The sequence below is a fragment of the Hippichthys cyanospilos genome, chromosome 18 (genome assembly GCF_059441005.1).
Source record: "Hippichthys cyanospilos isolate Australia breed blue-spotted pipefish chromosome 18, RoL_Hcya_1.0, whole genome shotgun sequence".
Classification (NCBI taxonomy): domain Eukaryota; kingdom Metazoa; phylum Chordata; class Actinopteri; order Syngnathiformes; family Syngnathidae; genus Hippichthys; species Hippichthys cyanospilos.
This window is the reverse complement of record NC_142386.1, coordinates 5,972,810-5,991,332: the sequence shown is the minus strand read 5'-3', so window position 1 is coordinate 5,991,332 and position 18,523 is coordinate 5,972,810. Positions and strand designations below refer to the sequence as shown.

The 18,523-nt window shown below is 43.5% G+C and overlaps 4 protein-coding genes across 5 annotated transcripts; 1 reads left to right on the top strand and 3 right to left on the bottom strand.

The window, feature by feature from the left end:
- Window positions 1-695: 695 nt before the first annotated feature.
- LOC148408649 (deoxycytidine kinase 2-like) lies at window positions 696-4,000 on the bottom strand. The gene is made up of 8 exons (XM_088440844.1): window positions 3,425-4,000; window positions 2,590-2,708; window positions 2,411-2,494; window positions 2,219-2,328; window positions 1,666-1,813; window positions 1,460-1,575; window positions 1,042-1,141; window positions 696-962 (listed from the first exon to the last, which is right to left on the bottom strand). Exons 1-8 carry the CDS (start codon window positions 3,528-3,530, stop codon window positions 936-938), a joined length of 810 nt encoding a protein of 269 aa, XP_088296970.1. The 5' UTR covers window positions 3,531-4,000; the 3' UTR covers window positions 696-935.
- pfdn1 (prefoldin subunit 1) lies at window positions 3,974-5,370 on the top strand. Its single transcript, XM_088440845.1, has 4 exons — window positions 3,974-4,058; window positions 4,614-4,780; window positions 4,849-4,933; window positions 5,247-5,370. The coding sequence occupies exons 1-4, from the start codon at window positions 3,996-3,998 to the stop codon at window positions 5,328-5,330; spliced, it is 399 nt and encodes a 132-aa protein (XP_088296971.1). The 5' UTR covers window positions 3,974-3,995; the 3' UTR covers window positions 5,331-5,370.
- Window positions 5,371-5,395: 25 nt separating this feature from the next.
- On the bottom strand, window positions 5,396-8,152 carry ttc1 (tetratricopeptide repeat domain 1). Of its 2 annotated transcripts, none has more exons than XM_088440841.1 (8): window positions 8,041-8,152; window positions 7,148-7,421; window positions 6,997-7,057; window positions 6,378-6,490; window positions 6,074-6,110; window positions 5,851-5,999; window positions 5,658-5,712; window positions 5,396-5,581 (listed from the first exon to the last, which is right to left on the bottom strand). In XM_088440841.1, the coding sequence occupies exons 2-8, from the start codon at window positions 7,418-7,420 to the stop codon at window positions 5,451-5,453; spliced, it is 819 nt and encodes a 272-aa protein (XP_088296967.1). In that variant the 5' UTR covers window position 7,421; window positions 8,041-8,152; the 3' UTR covers window positions 5,396-5,450. The 2 variants fall into 2 exon arrangements, with proteins under 2 accessions (XP_088296967.1, XP_088296969.1); XM_088440843.1 differs by lacking the exon at window positions 8,041-8,152 and adding an exon at window positions 7,557-7,630.
- Window positions 8,153-8,772: 620 nt separating this feature from the next.
- Window positions 8,773-17,894, bottom strand: LOC148408646 (arf-GAP with Rho-GAP domain, ANK repeat and PH domain-containing protein 1). The gene is made up of 26 exons (XM_088440840.1): window positions 17,714-17,894; window positions 17,420-17,502; window positions 16,349-16,386; window positions 15,725-16,051; window positions 15,584-15,649; window positions 15,227-15,407; window positions 14,759-14,860; window positions 14,431-14,535; window positions 14,083-14,143; window positions 13,893-14,013; window positions 13,449-13,713; window positions 13,161-13,360; window positions 13,011-13,096; window positions 12,749-12,931; window positions 12,612-12,680; window positions 12,446-12,545; window positions 12,056-12,112; window positions 11,680-11,806; window positions 11,506-11,605; window positions 11,216-11,417; window positions 11,091-11,136; window positions 10,139-10,335; window positions 9,827-10,039; window positions 9,568-9,673; window positions 8,995-9,136; window positions 8,773-8,921 (listed from the first exon to the last, which is right to left on the bottom strand). The coding sequence occupies exons 2-26, from the start codon at window positions 17,500-17,502 to the stop codon at window positions 8,871-8,873; spliced, it is 3,228 nt and encodes a 1,075-aa protein (XP_088296966.1). The 5' UTR covers window positions 17,714-17,894; the 3' UTR covers window positions 8,773-8,870.
- Between the last annotated feature and the right edge of the window lie 629 nt (window positions 17,895-18,523).

Below are 18,523 nucleotides of genomic sequence, written 5' to 3'. Positions count from 1 at the left end.
TCAGCTGCCATTGCAAGTATTGATATTGTGAATTAGGGCTGGGTATCTATACCAATACTCGGTTTCCATCCTTGCCCATTCCTAGCATGCACATCTGACTTAAGATGCAATTTCTTTATGTATAAAAAAATAGAGTAAAAACTTATCATTGTAAAATTTTAAAAGAAAATACTACCATGGTTCTTTTAAGTCTTTCTTTAAAATTATCCATCAATTTTGGGGGGTAAAATTGAATGTATCAAAAATACCAGCGGTATCGATACTTGGTATCTACGCCTACTTAAGAGTGGTATTGATATCGAACATCCTGATGGGTCAATTGAATGTCCAGCTATCGTTGCAACTTCCTGTTGGATCATGAATAACTCCTGATAGTCATTCGAACTTCCTGAGTGATCCCCAGAGATGGATCCATTCAATCCCAGCTGACTTTGTCATTGAGCTGACTGGTCGCCAGTCAGTCCAGCAGGAACCGATTCAGCTGCGAACCACTGGGCGAGCAACTTGGAATTCACCCCCGCGACCCAAAGCAACAAACAAATCGATGGGCGACCAGTCAGAAGGTCACCAGCTGGACACACCATTGGGGTTCTTCGGCGGAGCGCTTGACACATCGCGGCATGCCGACGGGTTTGAACATTGACGGCTGGCGGCGTGCTTGCGCAATCGCTCGAACAATGATTGCTAAAGCTAAATCCCTTTAAAACTTTTAATGTCACTCATTTACCAAAAAGTCTTCGGAAAAGTTGTTTTACAAGACAAAAAAAAAAAAAGACCTCAAGACTGGTGTCAACTGGTCAGTGTCCGTATTGTGCTGCCTTCAGGGGCGCTTGTAAAAAATGTGGATTGCTTTGCTCAGCGGTCGAGTGTCCTTAACAGACATGCAAAATAGTCAAAGAGAAATAAATAATTAAAAAGAAAAAGACTTCTTTCTTCTACAGCGTGGACAAAAATTCTCGGACCTGAAAACACCAAAAACATCACAATAAATCAGATGAAGAAAAAACAGTGAAAAAGAAAGGGGTGGGGTCCAAAACTTGCCCGGTCAAGGATAGCTTCCTGTTTGCTACGATTGTCCTTGAAGTCATCATTGACGTCCAAAACCAGGACGGGAAGTTTATTCAAGTAGTCAACGTCTAGTCTGCAATTGAGCCATTGAGAAACAAGGAATCTGTATTTCAGTGTTGCGTCTCCAACATCATTTTTCCAAGTGATTAAAAAAAAACAGGAAAACTTTTTTTTTATAACACACAGAAAGAGAAAAAGACCCAATCGCGGAAAAAAAATCATCTTGTTTTCCAAAAACATTATAAAATGCCTTTGGAAATTATGCTTTGTGGTCGATGATATGAAAAAATAAAATATTTATAAAAAAACTTTTAAAGTGGAATAGTTTGTCATTGTTTTTAGCGTTGTGTCCACAAGCAATTTTTTATTTTTAGAAGTAATAAAAACAAACCTGAGCTTCCTGTGGACCAGCCAATCCTCGTGTCTGCTGTGAAGTTGCTCCAGGTACTCGAGAGGAATTTCGTTCTCTTCGCTGCGGGCCCGCTGGATGAGACGCTGCATGCAACGCTTGAAGAAGAAGAAGAAAAAAGTCAATACAAGCGGGTATCAGCCGTGTATGGCGAGCGGCGGGGAGTTGGCAAGGAGACTGAGGGGCACCTGCGGCTCGGCCCTGAGATAGATGATGGCGTCCAGGGCGATCTGGGCCTCGAAGGTGTCCAGCAGCCAGCAGTGCCAATCCTGGTAGACGTTCCACTCCGCTTCGCTCAGGCTGCCGCATTCCAGCAGCGTGGATGCAAACACGTACCTGCACCAAAAAAAAAAAAAAAAAAAAAAAAAAAAAAAAGCCTCCTGATCAAGTCCTCCTTTTTTCCCATAAAAAAATTATTCCACAACTAAGCAAAGTTGATTCGATTAATTGTTGGGATAATCAACAGAAGAATTCACAAAAAAATGTTTGATCATGACAACCCCAGAAGAGGCATTTGATACAGGGTGATAAAAAAGCTCGGAAAGATGAATTTGAAGTTAAATAATCAAGTTTTAATTTGATGTCAAAAACGTGCAGAGGCTTTATTGAACATAAAAGTAAAATGAGCTGAATGTTTGAACCCACATAAACACACTTAATGTACATAAACTGATTTGAGAGTCAAGTGCTCCCCCTAGCGGTCGTGGGGCTCCAAAGCAGGTGCTCGGTTTGCGGGCTCACCTGTCCGAGTAGACGGAGCGCTCATAAAACTGGACAGGATTTTCCGCCTGCTGTAGTTTGAGTGACGGAGACCGAAGCTGGGAGCGAAGTCTGCTGAGGGACGCGTAACTCTGACACACACCCGAAAGACAACGGGTGAGCGTCTCACTTTTCCGGCAACAGGCGGGGTCGGAGGGCGAGGTGACTTCATACCTGGAAGGTGTAGGACCAGCGGCTTGGCTTGTCGTAAAGCATTTGCAGCAGGTTGCCGCCGCTCTTCTGCGAGGAACTCAGCTCCTGCAAGAGAGGCCGTCAATGACGGAAGCCGCGCCCCCTCCACCACGACAACAATAAAACTAATACTAAAATTCAAGCGGGTTTCGGCGGAACACCTGATAGACATCCTCGTCGTCGTTGTGGACGTTGCACCACTTGCCGATGGGCTCGGGTATGACCTCCCATTCGGACGACGCCCCTTGCAGGAGACTCACAAACGTGGATTTGCCTGCCGCTGGAACCACAAACCAGTCACGGGTCACCACAGGTCAAAACATTAAAAAAAAAAAAAAAAAGCAAACCCCAAATAATGATAGTGATTTTTTTCTTAATTTGTTTTCTATTCAAAGCTACCCTACTCATATTAAGTTGATAAATATTAAGGGTCTCATTTTATAAATGTTTTCTGAATAACATTGCTAGTATTTTGTTGCCTCATTTTAACTGAGTAAATGTGATGTTTTTTCCTTTTATGGTCTTCTTGCTTGCCAGTGAAGTTGGTACCGTGTTTGTAAAAGTAACACACAATTTATTATCAAATTGTGATTAAGAGGACGTTGACATGCAATTCTACAGGGGAAAAAAAAAGAACATAAAACTTTTTGTTGTTATTAAAAAAATACAGCTGGCACTCATTACCTAAGGTAATCCGTTATCTTAGTAATCAATTTTTGGCACAAAATCTGCTGATATTAAATAAAATTAACACTAAAGTAATCGATTACTTAATTAAGTCGTAAAGTAGATTGTTGGTTTTAGGAAATTTAATACTAAGTAATCGATTACTAGAGTACCAAAGGTATTACTTTAGTTACTTTAGGTTATTTTAATGATGACCTAAGTAATTAATTTAGTAATTAATTCAACTTTGAAAAGCGAATTCTAGACACTCAGTTAACTTTTTTTTTTAACAAACATCTTTCACGAGTGGGTAAGGAAAAGTAAACTCACCAATGTTTCCTTCGATTGAAATCTTTTTGAATCGGCGGGAGAATTCTTCGGACGACGACGATGGACTATCGGGAAATATCCGTGCGAGCTTTGGAGGAGTCGCCATTATTCGTCTGTTGTTTGGTTTTGTTCCTTGGTATGTAAGTTGTTATTTTTTGTTGGTTAGTCCTGCCATGCGAGGTGCATCTTTCTCCTCTTCTTCGATTCAAGCCAGTGCGCGCGGAAAAGTTGCTGACGTATTTCCGGGGCTGTTGAGAAGAGTTTCCCTACTCGGGACAAGAAATACGTTCATGAATTTTACTGGGGTTGGCTTGAAAAAAGCGTAAATCTTTGCATGTCGTGTGGTGATTGCGTTTTGTTTTAGACAATTAATATGTTGATAAACATTTTTTCAAATACATTTTTCGAGTGAGTGTAGACTGACGTTTTTAAACCACATAAAATAAGGTAAATAAATGAAGACAAAACACATGCTAAACAAAAGTTTACAAATTATGTTTATAGTAATAAAAAAAAAATCTAGGCATGTATTATTCCATGAACTGTGGGTGTCTCAAACCGGAAGTTTATCATGCGCATGCGTGATATAACGTTAAGAAAGATGGCAGCGCCCGTGGATTTGGAGCTGAAGAAGGTAATTCCCCAGCCCCAATACATTCACAACAAGATGAATAACGCGTACTTTATTAATACCATAAATGTTAGGAAGACCGCATAAATAAGCGGATCTCGACTCGATGATTATAGATCGACTAAGTGTTAAATATTTAAGGTGATGAAGTGGTTAGCACGTCTGGCTCGCCACTAGTTTAGGGTTCGAATCCTGGCGAAAGCCTGTCTGGAGAAAGGTTAAAATATTTAACGAAATACCTCATTGAGGAAAAAAAAAAATAAAAATTAAAAATTTTTAGAAAAACAAGAAGTAACTAAAACTTCATATTATTTTCTTTCATATTATTATTTTCATCATATTATTTTTCATATTACATTGATTTTTTTTTAATTTGTCAATTAATGTACATGCGCTTTCGGGATTCGTTTTAAATTTATTTTGTTAGCCGAAAATATAATTAACTATCACGAAAAACACATAATTGTTATTTACTAAGCGGGGTGTGACTTAGGGTGTGTAGAAAAGAAAAGGCCTAACTGCAAAAATGTGTTCTGGATTGACGTTTTTATGTGGCAGGCCTTCTCGGAACTGCAAGTGAAGATGATCGACACGCAGCAGAGGGTGAAGCTGGCCGACCTGCAGATCGAGCAGCTGACGCACGTGCAGAAACACGCCAACCTAACTCACGCCGAGATCAACACACTCAGCGACAACACGCGCATGTATGAGGGTGTCGGACGCATGTGAGTCACTAGCTCCGTCGTCCTTCCATGGCTACCCTGAAAGCGCGCTGACGACCCATGCGCTTCAGGTTCATCCTGCAGTCCAAAGATGACATCGCGCAGCAGCTCAAGGTCAAACAGAAGACGGCCGAGGAGAAAATCAAAGAACTGGAGGTAAGTTGACTTGTTAAAACCTATTTGGCATAGTTCACTTCAGAATCAGAACATAAAAACATGTCAGTCACATATTGGCTATTGATAATTTTGTGAAAATGTTGAATGCATTTCAAATGGAAACCTTTTATTGAATTTTATTCTCATTTTTAGCATTTGTGTGGTGGCTACAAACTATTTTTGTTCATTTTCATGAGATGTTCTGATACGTTGAGTCTTCTGCAATTTTATGAACTGACGGAGAGGGGGTCGATTTTTATACTTTTTCATATACATCTCGTCCTGACCTGTTGTTGGCATTTGTGTCTTCCAGCAAAAGAAAGTGTACCTGGAACGCAGCGTGAAGGAGGCGGAAGACAACATTCGGGAGATGCTACTGTCCAGGAGGGCTCAGTGATCGGTCAGTCCTCAATAAAAGCGTTTGTGTCTCTTGTGAATGATTGGTCATTGATCAGCCTTGCGTTGGGATGGAACGGTAAAGAGTTTAATTGGGAAAGGAGGACGCAACGCGATGCGGTTACGTGTTGTTGGGCTTGTTGACAAAGTTGATGGAGTACGAGCCTGTGTTGGAATCCTGGTTGACCTGGAAGTTCCTGGTGGACAGGCCGAACGGTCGGAGAACCATGTTCCCCAGTTCCTTCAGCTTGCCTGCCCAGAGGTCATCGGGAGAGGTCATCAGTGGAGATAATTAAGAGGGGTGCGTGCGGAGCAGGTGTGTTCCTACCTAACATTTCCTCCTTCAGCTTCTCGTTCTTCTCGTGAATCTGCTGGGGTAATCTCTGCAGGGGAAGAAAGTAGTTGGAAAATCTCTAAACAACCAAAAAGTCAACAAGCTTGTTTCCAAACAACATATCCACCAATTACATACACTACAAAGTGAAAGACTGCTATTCATGAAAATCAAAGCGGAGACTCACCGCGCAGGCCTGCCTGGCTACCATCTGATTAGGGTCTCGCTCCAGGACTTTCTGATAGTCCTCCAGGGCGTTTTCCAGTTGCTCAGTTTGCTCGTAGAGCTCCGCCCTCCTCAGCAAGGCTTTCATGTAATCAGGATTCAGCTCCAGCGCTAGTATCCAAATCATCATGTCACACATACTACTTACAAAATGGTCGCAAACAACCCGTGATGAAGTCACTCACCTCTGGAGCAGTCAGCGATTCCTTCATCCTTCAGCTCCTGACGCAAGGGAGCAAAACTTCACGTTAGTATGTTGCTAGCGAGCCCTCATCTACAGCTCCCCTGGGGGTATGTGAGCTCGCTTCAGGGGGGCATTTTTTCAGTTCAAGATTTTTTTTTTTTCATCCCAAAGTGCTTTGTGCTAACAAGGGTTAACTTTCCTTAAGACATTTCATGGGGTAAATCTTGCAGACTCAGCAATTTGAGAGTCTTTTCTAAAAGATGGCTGGAACTAGTGTTAGCGCGTTAATGTGAGTGTTGTGTTACCAGGTGCAGTCGGGCGGCCGCTCTGTTGGAGAACAACACGGCTCGCTCTTTGCTGAAACAGTGCGGACACAAACTCAGCGCTTGCGTGTAGCTGTGCTCCGCCACTGACCAATCTGCACAAACACATGACCCACCGCTCAAATCGCTACATAGCATTATACACTAAACTAGTCCAACTAGTTGATAAAAAGCACATACAAACGCTGCTTACACTGCTCTAAATAGTCTATACATAGTATTTGTCAAAGTGGTCTATAGCAGGATTATAGTAGTTTGGGATTTTTATTTTTAAAACAATCTCGGGACGGACATTTTGCCTCCTGCTCGACTCAGCTTGCAAATCACAAGCAGGAACTCAGAAAAAGGTGAACAGGCGGCAGTCAGTAATTATGGCTAACGCCCTGAGATGGCTCAAAACAAGTGGATGCTGCGACTTCATTTATATTACAAAAACGCAATATTATTTAGAATACCGTATTTAGATTAGATAGAAAAGAAAAGAACACTTTTGGGTCAGCTTCCCTAGTGAGAATGCATTTTTTTTTCTTCAAATTAGTAGCCTTTCACTTTCTTCTGTACCCAAGTGGTAGCTCGGGTTTAAAAATGTTGACAAGCTCACCTCCATTTTTAAAGTGGCTGTTTCCCTCCTCCTTCAAGGTGAGACTCCGCAGTCGTCGGCTCTGGGATGACACAAAAGATAACAACAGTGGGCGGTCAAAGTGTGCGGATTTTTTTTTTTTTTTTTTACTTTCAACGTCATCCGCTTTTACCTCCTTCTCTTCCTCTGTCAGTTCCTCCTCTTCCTCTTTCTGAACTTCATCTTCCACTTCTCCGCTGCGGTCCTTGTCGGAATCGTCCCTAACGGCCTCAAGAGGGTCCGTGCTTGTGTCGTCTGCTGCCTTATGCCTGGTGTCAGTCTTTGCGCCTCGTCTGTCTTGGTCTCCTTGGCCCGGATGCTCTACATTCTCTTGGCAGTCGAAAAAGTCCTCTCGGTCCACGGAGTCCTCGTCATTGCATCTCGGCTCCTCTGCGGGCTGGCTCATCCTAAAAAAATGAGCCACAGAAAGCAGGCTATGTCACTTCCTACCAGGGGATTTTGGGGGGGGGGGGGGGGGGGGGGGGGGTTACTAGGCATTTAATCAATCCATCCATTCATTTTCAAGAGCCGCTTATCCTCACAAGGGTTGCAGGCTTGCTGGAGCCTTCACAGCTGACTTCGGGTAGTAGGCGGGGGACACCCTGAACTGGTTGCCAGCCAATGGAAGTAGGCATTTAATAATAATAATAACAAAAAAAAGTAAGTAACACCAGACTACTTCAGCTGTGATACTACAGAATGTCTTCAATCAAACACGAGAACCTCTTGTGACATTTCCAGAACCACTAGAACTTTCCAAGACGGGCAACCTACCCTGTAATTATTTTATGTCACCCACACACAGGAATGTGCTGCATTCATTCGCAGACCACAAAGACGAATTAAAATTACAATAATTTCATCCCGATATTGAACTCGGTCTACAGCAAAAAAAAAAAAACAGACAAAGACAATCAAGCGGAATGCAAACAGCTGCTGTCGCGATGTCAAATTAAAGTTGTACATCGAAAACTGAGAAAAGATGAAAAAAAGAACAAAATGCAGTCCTCAGAATTATTGATTTACCTGATAGCGATGGTAGCCTTCGATGAGTTGGGCAAAACACTTCCGGGTTGTTCTTCTTCGTCGTTGTTGTCTTGTCCGCCTCCTTCTTCTTCGTTGCCGTTATTCTCGCCTTCTTTCGTTTGGAATTTTCACCTGGCTCTTGTTTTGAACGAAGTCTAATTCCAGTGCGGAGGAAGAGGAAAGAAGGGGTTGTCATCCCAAGACAACTTAAAATGTTTTCAGAAATGCGAGGTAACTTTGATTCCCTTTTTACGTGTTATAAATACGTTTCTGTATTTTAAAGAAAATTGTGTTGCTAGATGTGGCATTACAGCTCGTTAGCACTCTCTGTAGGCAAGTCACCACACTACTCTCGACGGTCACCCTTAAATAGTATATGGTATATGTAATAGGCTAGCAATGTTAAGAAAACAAGTAAGACTAATTTAATGGTTGAGTTGACTTTTAAAAGATTGTTATTTAATTGGAATGCCCCAAAAAGCGTTATGATAATCTTTGACATTGTGGATTCAATTTCGATATTGCTTATCGTCATTATTAGGGTGAGGGGTGAGCTGGAGTTGCGAGCAGCAGTCTTTGACTGACAGACAGATGGCCTTCACTATGGATTAGTCACCAGCATACGAAGGGCACACTTTTGTAAAGTTTTGAATTTTTAATGCACATTTTTGAAACATGGGATTAAGCACCCAAAGAAAACCCATGCAAGCACTGGGCAGCACACAGGAAGGCCACAGGATTTTTAATATTATCTTTTAATTATTTGAGAGAAAAACATCATGTTATTAAACATCAAGAGAATTGATAATCAACTTTCATCTTCCCGCTGTTCAGAGGACAGTGATCTCCTCTTCCTCATCCTGGTGCTCTTGCGCGTGCGTCTGCGAAGCATTCCAAAGCGCTGTGAATCTTTACAATCACACCTTAAATGCACACGGCGGTCACTTGACGTACCAGGAAGAGCGCTGCGTGGTACAGGATCAACTCACGGGTCAGTTTGAGCAGGTCACCATTCAGACAGTGAAAAAGCGATGGAACCAGAACCAGGGCCAGGTTTTGGGCCGACATCTTGTTGACCTGGGAGAACGTCTGCACCCTGGAGGGTAAACAATCCCACAAGGGAGTGAGTATGACGAACAGTGTGCGTGATCAAAATCTCAAAACTTCTGACAAGAGTCAATCAAGGTGTGCAGTTGTGTCGTAGCTTTGAAAGGGCAAATATAAGCAAAAGAAACATTTTGAGTTTAATGTAAATTAAAAGGAATTAAGTGGCATGAATACAGCCATCTCTGCAGTGTGACCCTCCAGAATTTTGCATCGCTGCATAGCGAAGCATGTATGCAACTTGTGAAACTGTGTTCGTCATTTTTGGCGGGTGAGCTGTGTGTGGGGGGGCATCTACTAGTGTATAAGGTTAATTGAAGTTGTAAAATAATCCATGTGGGACTTTTTTAATGTACGGCAACGATAACAATGTTGTCATCAGTTATCCTACGTCATCCTGTATGATGTTCAATGCTTACTTACATGTAGAAGTGTCCGAACAAGGCGTTAAGCGTTTCTCGCTTATCGGAGGGCAGTCGCCGCAGCAACCGCCGGTAGGCTGAGAACCTGGCACGCTCATCTGAAATCCCTTGACACACAAGGACTTTGACGTTAAGAAGTATGTTGGTTTTCACCCCAAATAACTTAAATTGGCCTCAACTGTATATGAAGCGATTTGCAACAAAGCCTGTGACCGCAAGATAAAAAAAAAAATGTCTAGCATGATGGCAGTACTACCCACCAGCAGCACGCATCCAGTCCTTGCGCTCGCTCTCGAGAACGAGTTTCACTTCCTGCTTTCGTATGTACTGCTTAAGGGCGGAGGCGACGTCCAGAACACCCTGTTCGTTCGTATCCATCTGAGCAGAACCTGGAGATCTTGTCAGGGCCTCCACCAGCTGGGAAACTTTGGAGGCTAGGCCACATCGCCGGTACACACCCTCCACTTTCAGACCTAAAACATACACAGCAAACGCACGTCGTCAACGCGCAAACGACGTACGAGTGGAAGGAGTGGTAGAAGTGAAGGACGAGAAGTAGAAGAAGTTGCGACCGTGGTTTTTGATGTGTTGGATACATCGCTGGATGGCAAGTGGCACCAAGTCCATCTCCTTGAGGTCACTCAGCGGGTAAAGAGTAGGGTTGGACATTACAGGAGATTCTGGAGCATTTTGATTGGCCAGAGCATCCTGCAGGAGACGGTACCATCTGCCACAGCTGTCATGCTCATCAAAGTGCAGTGAGACACGCCTGCACACACGCGATATGTGTCATCTGACCAAACGCAAAACAGCACAGAACAACACAAACCCACAGATGTTGCTGATCATCTCCTTGTAGGCGGGTCTTTGTCACACTGTGCGCAATGTGTCCTGTCAGGTGGTCTAAGTCTTGTCTGGTGTTTAAACACTTGTCAGTATATGCTCATCTTGCCCGAGGGTCTGAGTCCTATTTTGTGGTCTGAACCTTCTCAAGTTATCCAGTGGAACCAGTGTGAATTATATCAGACGATCTTTGTCATGTCAGGTACTAGGAGGCTTGTTAGGCATTCTGAATTGTGTCATGTCATCTTTGTCATATCTGTTCTATCAGTCTTTAAAGGTAGACTGTCTAGTGATCTTGTCTTGTCAAGCGGGATTAGTCCTGTCTTGTGATCTCGGTTTTGTCATGGTATGCGTTAGGTCATCTGAGTTCTGGTTGGTTTTTGTATTGTCATGTGATGTCAGGCTAGTCAATTGTCTTGCCTGTCAGGAGTCTGGGTCTTTTCCAATGATCTTTGTCTCGTTCGGTGCAATGAAGTCCGTCGGTTTTATTGCCTTGTGGTCTGGGTTTTAGGTAGAATAAGTCTTAGCTCATATTCTTAGGTTTGCTTGTCAGAAGTTTGGAGTTTTTGCCATGTCTAGTGGTAGGAAGCCTGCCAATTATTTTTGCCAGCTGGTCTGATGCCTGTCACTTGAATGCCCATATCAAACAAGTATCCCAACACAACAGGAGCGGCCACCTGCCTTTGTCCCAGTACCATGGTGATGATATCTTCAGATGGATCCATCTCTAAAGAAATATGGATAAATGATCAATTAAATTTGAATCTCCAAGTCTGAATTAATGTGTATATGAAAGGGTGGTTTACCATGGTGACTGAGTGCACCCAGTTCCATCTTTAACATCTGCTTGGAGGCCCTGCGAGTGCGATGGACGCTCACACCGCCGTCCCACAGTAACAACCAGGCCTCGGAATTGTCAGAGGCGCCGCTGTCTTCCACCACGGACACTTTGCAGACTCCCATTGCGCCGCACACTTCAGCATAGGACACGCCGGCGGGCAGAATCACCTGAAAAACACCAAATGGTGTCTCATTATGGTCTAAATCTTTTCATATGATGTTCGTTGTGTCAGGTCTAATCTGGGTCTGTCAGGACCTTGAGAATATGGACCAGGTGGATGAGGAGTTCGTCCTCACTGTCGGCCACACAAATGAGCTGATTGTCCAGAGTGATCAACTCAAATTGAAAAGTCGTTCTGAAGGAAAAAAACGTTCATTTGTTGTCATGACTGTAGTCTGTCGCTGTCGTCACGGCTTGCGTAATATTTACCCGTCCTTTCGGAAAAGAGACAGAACCTCCCGTAGGTCCAGGACGTCGCAAGCCGCAGAGTCGTTTTCCAAAGAGAAGAGGAAACGATCATCTTCCAATTTGCCGTGAAGCTCCTCATCTTCCTCGCCTATACACGAAAACATGACAAAATTTGATAAATAATTTACAGTTAAATGTATGTTTCTTTGATATTCAGTATTTGTGAGTTTATTCCAAAAATATGAATGATGTATACGTACATTACATACATGAATAGGCAAAATAAGAAATGAGAAGAATAATAGCACACATTTAGAATCAAAACATCATGGCAAGAAACAAGACAGCAATTTCATTTTACATATCTGAAATTTATTTATTTATTTATTGAAATTACCTGAGTGGGTGGAGTCAGCTCTCCTGAAACCTGATTTTGGCAAGTATGGAGGAACCTCTGTTTAAAAAAAAACAACAAAAAAACAGATTTGTTTCTATGTATTTGAATGAATGTGTTCATCAATGTATGTGTGCGTGTTTGGAGTGCGCATCCCTGCACTAAAAGTTGATTTGATGTGCATCCTAATGCATGGGGCGTGGAAACATTTAACGATATTACCATTTGATTCGGTACAGTACGCCCCATTTCTAGAGGGTTGCGGAATGATTTAACAAACTAACATAATAACTGCTTTTCTGTTTTTTGTGAAACCCTTTGTGTGTGTGTGTGTGTGTGTGTGTGTGTGTGTGTGTGTGTGTGTGTAGGTGCGCGCGCGTATGTGTGTCTGACCCGTGTACTCGTTGAGTCTTAGTAGCTCGGCCTGCAGAGCTTGCCCTGCTCTCTCAGCTAGCTGAATGACGGAGGGGGTCTGAGGGTCTGTTTGACACACCTACACGGAGGAAGTGATGTCATGTGATGTCACAGGATTCCACATATGAACGTGATCTCGTGTTACCTTTGACCCCGAACAAATAAGTGACAAAGTTTCTTCCACGTCGCCGCCACAAACGACTTTTCGCAGCCTCTAAAATAAGACTAGGGTCATTTAGTGTATTCGCGGTCGCGTGATGTTACGACGACGTGGCGTCACACCTGCTGCATCAGCTCGGAAGAGGACGCGAGGGCGTGTACCCGTCGGTAGACCCCTTTAGCGTATTTATCCTGGATGAACTTTGACCTGCTCTCATCTGAGGCCTCGGGACCAATCTGTTCCGCAGAGGGTACCAGGGGGGCCCACACCTGATTGGCCACACGGTTACCATGGGCAACGAATAGCTGTAAGAGAGGAGGGGTTCCAAAATCAGAGAGACAGCCAACCCTTTCTGAAATGTTGTATCGCTGTCTCCCCCCTCACCTGTATGAGTGGTTCTGTCCACACCTTGTTGTCCATCTTCAGACTGCGGACCTTGGACAGGGTGCTGCCCAGACCTCGATGTTGCCCTGAAGAAACGGCATTAGCAAGAGCTCGTTTGCATTCATCTCGGTGTTGCGGGGGTGTGGTCACCTGCGCAGCTGTGACAGATGACGAGCAGCAGGTTGACCGCCGCCCACTCGGGGTCGGCGGCACCGCAGTCGGCGCACTGTCGGTTGGACGGGTTCTTCCATAGCCGTGTCGCCACCTGGCTGCAGGACAGAGCGCTGCTGATAGATGACGACAAACCCTCCAGCCAGATGGACAGATCCTTTGACGAATCCACAGACAGGCTGCCGGTAGGGGCGGGGCGACGAAGGAGACGATTGAGTCGGCTAGGTTGGGCACACTTCTGAATGGTGAAAAGAAACTTATGCTTACTTGAAAGTTCTGAAGGGTGTGGTGAGGGTGAAGGAGTGTTTCCCGGTGGCCCGGACAGTGGCCAGGTTTAGCGGAATGCTATAGCAGGCCACGCCCAGCTGGAAGCTGACTTTGTTCTGGTAAATCCAGAAGTCGTGGCCCCAGACAGCAGCGTAAAAACGGCTCTTGGGGTCCTTGACCGTGATGGCTCCATGGAGCTCCGAGGCGGCGGGACTGGGTTGACCCCGTGATGCCAGCAAAGACTGGACCCAACCCTCCTGAACATCTGCAGCACAAACATAAACGTGTAGAGCGGTTTATCTTCCACAACTAGAGCACACAGCCTTAGAGCGTTGCGCTGTAATGTAGAAGGTAGTTAAATGTAAGGTAGGTGAACATAGACAACCAGAATACAGATCACCAGAACTCCAGCATAGATGTGTATAGTATAAATCCATAGCTGACCATCGCTATGAGCCATGAAGTCATAATGTTTCTTTTTGAAGTAGATGGAGAATCTTCCTTTTTCAAGTTTCTTCACATTAGTGATGCTGGACACGTGGAAGAGAACCTCGCTGAACTGGTCCTGATGAAAAGTGACACGCATTTGTCACTCAAAATACATAAGCTCAGAGCATTTGAAGGACACACTTACTGTACGTTTCTTCCACAGAGACATCAACTGGCCATCCAGCGTGGCCCAAAAGACATTGTGTCTAAGAAAAAAAAACGTTCGTATAGTATAAAAAGTAAGAGTGCTTTGACAAGACCAAGTGTGCACAATCTGTCAATATGTTTTCATGACATCTGTTCAGACTGGCAAAAGAAGTATAAGGCAAATATGTCCGAATGGAATTGGATTCAGATTAGGACTTTTTTTCTGGTTTGAGATGTTTCTACAGAGAATTTTCATTCTTTGTGGTCTTTCGGTTTCATTCTAAACAGAACACTTGGCAGCTTGTTAACCTGCTTAATTTCTTCATCGATGTGATCTGTCATCTACCTGAAGCCTTTCCAGACATCCAACCAGCTTGCTCGGACCACAGCACTTTGTGGACCGGTGGGTGGGTTGTGTCCTTTTTTCCTTGACACCCGGATGGTTGCGACGCTGCATCACAGGCAGAAAAACAACAACACAAGGACAAAATCAATAATTAATAATGGCGATAACAAAATCAACCACGGCGACGGTAACAACAAGCATTGAGAACGACAACAACCACAATCATGTAAACTTAAACACTACCAACGACACTGAAAATATAACAAAACCAATGAAGCCAAATCGCTCTTCAGTTCATGTCAGAGTTGTGTCATATCTGTTTGAGTACCTTGGAGTCTTTTGTTTTGAAGACTTCCTGGTCTTTGCTGATTGGGCAACATGTATAGGAAGAGGCGGGACTGGTCGTGGGGGCATCATGCTCGCCGAACGACTGGAAGTGACACAGTAAACCAAACAATATCATTGAACTAGCAGGTATACTTCAAGGTGTGGTATCAAGTCTTGAAATAGAGGGCTACCTGGTGGAGTAATAGGTGTAGAACAAAGTACACTGTCACATTTACTGTCGGGTATTCTGTTGTGTCAAATGTATTATTAGTTCTGGTGCCGGAAATAGCATAAGCTGTTTTAAGACCTATAATACCATCTTTCGTGCAGGATGCGTTTTTCCAGGAATAGCACATGTAGTGTGTTTCACTAGGTATAAAACCAGTTTGAACACAAGATGAAGTATCAGGTTAAGTAACAGATTTAGTACTATGTGTAGAAAGTATTTAGTGTAGTAGTGAGTACATACTTGGAGCTGTTCAGCAGGCTGTCTATGACTTCTCCTCTCATTGGTCCGTTAACCGGGGAGGAGGAGGGCCAGTTTAGATAATTTTCCTCCTCGCTGGACGAGTCAGAATTCACATCGTCATCCCAACTTTCCAACACGGTAATGTAGAGGTCATCGTCCTCCTCCTCTGGGGAGTTAGGCCCTGGAGCAGAGAGATGAGGTAGAAAATAAGGTTTGTTAAGATTATCGTTGGGTGCATTCCCTACTTCCAACACTTAGATTGGGATTTCTATAGAATGGATTTATATATTCTGTAAAATTTTAAGTGAACATTTTTTTGTGTTGCTTCAGGATACTTTGATTTTGGCACCCAACTACCTTGTCCTGCGTGTCCAACTTGACCCTCTGTTGGCGCTGGTAAATCCGCAACAATGACATCTGGAACTGGAAGAATAAAACAACTTGATAACTGTGTCACTTGGACATTCCCAATCAGAAAGTGAGCATTGATTGATTTACCAGATGGTGTCAAAGGAGGGACGCCCTTCACAGCTTGGGATGGCGAGTTAGCCACCATGCTAAGCATACCTGCCAAACTGGGTATGTTTGATAAGGAACTGACAATGTTGCCAAAGTTAGCAGATGGCGTACCGGTGGAGTTTAGCGGAGGAACAGCAGCGGGGTTAGAGATCGTGCTAGCAGCCCCTGCTAAGCTAGGTATGTGGTTAGCAATGTTGCTAACCATACTTTGTATAGAGGGCGGGGTTGATGGAGACGGACTGGAGGCCGATTCACCAGAAAATATGACCATATTTGGAACATCAACAGGTGGCCCAGCGCCTTCATCTGCGGGGGGGAGAGACGGTGACATCATCATGTTGTGGTTGGATGGATGTGTTGATGATTGATGGGTGGTTGATGCTGGATTGTTTTGAGGTATTTATGAATGTGTGATGTCACAATCTGGTTGGAAACTAGTTTCCAAACCAGTTTCTGACAGTGACGTTGACTTGAGTTCTGCTTGTTAACTCTTCATACCCACGCAAAGGTTAAACAATATTTTGAAAGTGTGTGTGTGTGCATGCTTGTCTGCATGTTGGTGTGCGTGTGTGGTGCGGTGTGATGTAGTGTGTGTGTGTTTACCTGCGCTTAACTGAACTCCATTGGTAAAAGCCTGATTTCTGAAATACAAGAACATGATCACAATCACTACCTGGGCATACACGAGTATGTGTGTGAATTTGTGGATGTGTTTGTTTATCAGTGTTACTACCATGACAGGGAGATGTCACAAAGAAAATAGCTAATTAGAACTTTGCAAATGGCAGCCATGCAGTTGCCACGGTAAGTAAATGATACAACTACCACAGTAAATTTAGCTCCTTGTAAGTCAGACTTTAAAACTTTTATCAACAACCCAATCATCCCTTAATTACCTTAAGAAAACAGACATTTATTTAAGGCTCCATAAGAAAACACAATTCACTGCACAGTCCATTAAAAAATATGCCACTGAGGAAAGCTCCAAGATCCAGACGGTTATCCTAAGGAATTTCTGATTTGTAATATTCTAATTCTAAGCCATTTGAACTCATCATCAATAAAAGTACAGTACTCCTAAAATCAGGAGGGACTCTACTCACTCGGCCAATAGCGTTGATCTCATTTGAGAAAAGCAGCTATTATTACAACAGCACATTCCTCATTTATGGGGTCATACTGCTTTTGAAAGAAAACTTGAACAGTACCTGCAGGAAAGTATACTTGTACGAACCAAACATTGCCAATCAACTCACTGTTTCAAGATAAATATCCTCAACAGATGTACTATGGTTACAACAAAACACAGAGTGAAAAAAATGCAGGTCGTTTTGAAGTCATTTTTCAGGGTTCACCGATGGTAATGCAGCAAAAGTTGTTGGCCCAATTGCCAAAAGAAATAAGACGAAGAAGATGTTTCGTGAGGAGTTATTTGTATTTTTACAAATCCTCAGCTTTTTACCACACGTTTGATTTTCGTGAAAAGGAGCACCACAACGTTCGCTAACTGGACCGCAGCGGAGTGAAAACTCTCATACAATAAATCTTACCTTTCTACTCAAACTGATTTTTTTCCCGCAAACTTCGAATCCTCTATATGGCTAAAACGTTTAAACTGTTCCATACGGTGTTATTCATTGAACCATGTTTTTGTTTGTTTGAGCATACACTTACGGACTGTCCGGCAGGGGGGAAGAGGCCATGCTGTCCCTCACATAGCGAGCTCTCGGCTTGGGGACAGGCGGGGATGGCGGCATCTGGTGGAGAGAACTTGTCGCAATCGGTGATCAAAAGCAAAAGAAGACCGGAAGTCGATCGTAAAGATTGCTTGTTTTAAACCATGCAGATTAAATATTTTGTATATGAAAACAACAGAATAATCCACTGGAAAAAAATGTGTTTCCGTGGTGACATGCTAATGGCATGCTAGTAGAATGCCGGCGATATGCTACGGAGACGTTTCGTTACCGTGTTTGATCTCGTTATCACTTGTCCTTTTGTCGTCGAGATCTTTGCTTCTTTTGTCTTCTGTCCTTGCGTCTCATGTATACTTGCTTTTGCTTTCCGTGTATCTCGCTCGTGTCTGCGGCATACGTCAATCTCTGTGTGGAGCTCGGTGAGACAGGTGAGTTGGTGTAACCGCTAGCTATCGTCCGACCTGCTCAGTCACTTTGTTGTTATTGTTTTTTTTCCTTTTTTTCAACACAACCTGTTCCTCTCGCTCTTGTGATCAACCAAGTATGCATACGCTTGTGTGTATTTGTGCATGGCACTGTGTGTACACTATATGCAAGCTTATGTTTGTGGGCTCCCCTTGGTCCACATTTTCTTATGTTACAAAACTGAATTAAAATGGATTAGAGTCATCAATGTATAACACTGCACCAATAACAACAATGAAGTACTATGTGTCTGTATAAGCTCCTCAGAAAGCGTAGTTGTTTGACCAGTTGGGTCCATTTTGTCTCAGTCAGGCAGCAAAGTGGATTGTACCCGACCCGAACATCAAAAGTTAATGAAAATGCCAGGATGTCCTCTAATGAGCACCCCAGGTCTTAGTTGGGTTTCTCAACTGACTCAAACTAAAGTCAAATGTCCACTACAATGGACACATAAGAATGGGCTTGTACTTTGAAGTGTGTGCCATTTGCATGTGTTATCACCATTAGCTGTGTCTGATGGCTCAAAGTATAAATTCTAGATGTGACTGGTACATACACACTATAGTAATGTGTCATGGCTGCACTTTATCTCAGCACCACTTGATGCTGCTCTATA

Bases quoted from the DNA above. Each gene is read 5' to 3' on its own strand.
- ttc1 (XM_088440841.1), bottom strand. From the start codon at position 7,420: ATGAGCCAGCCCGCAGAGGAGCCGAGATGCAATGACGAGGACTCCGTG. The intron at 7,058-7,147 runs GTAAAAGCGGAT...GTGTCATCCCAG, and splicing joins TGACAGAGGAAGAGAAGGAG to AGCCGACGACTGCGGAGTCT. The intron at 6,000-6,073 runs GTGAGTGACTTC...TTTGGATACTAG, and splicing joins AATCGCTGACTGCTCCAGAG to CGCTGGAGCTGAATCCTGAT.
- LOC148408646 (XM_088440840.1), bottom strand. From the start codon at position 17,502: ATGCCGCCATCCCCGCCTGTCCCCAAGCCGAGAGCTCGCTATGTGAGG. The intron at 14,144-14,430 runs GTAGATGACAGA...TTTTTTTCTTAG, and splicing joins GATGTCTGGAAAGGCTTCAG to ACACAATGTCTTTTGGGCCA. The intron at 12,546-12,611 runs GTAACACGAGAT...TCCTCCGTGTAG, and splicing joins TTATTTGTTCGGGGTCAAAG to GTGTGTCAAACAGACCCTCA.
- LOC148408649 (XM_088440844.1), bottom strand. From the start codon at position 3,530: ATGGCGACTCCTCCAAAGCTCGCACGGATATTTCCCGATAGTCCATCG. The intron at 2,709-3,424 runs GTGAGTTTACTT...TTGTGGTTCCAG, and splicing joins TTCAATCGAAGGAAACATTG to CGGCAGGCAAATCCACGTTT. The intron at 2,495-2,589 runs GTGTTCCGCCGA...CCTCTCTTGCAG, and splicing joins ACGACGAGGATGTCTATCAG to GAGCTGAGTTCCTCGCAGAA.
- pfdn1 (XM_088440845.1), top strand. From the start codon at position 3,996: ATGCGCATGCGTGATATAACGTTAAGAAAGATGGCAGCGCCCGTGGAT. The intron at 4,059-4,613 runs GTAATTCCCCAG...TTTATGTGGCAG, and splicing joins TGGATTTGGAGCTGAAGAAG to GCCTTCTCGGAACTGCAAGT. The intron at 4,781-4,848 runs GTGAGTCACTAG...CATGCGCTTCAG, and splicing joins TATGAGGGTGTCGGACGCAT to GTTCATCCTGCAGTCCAAAG.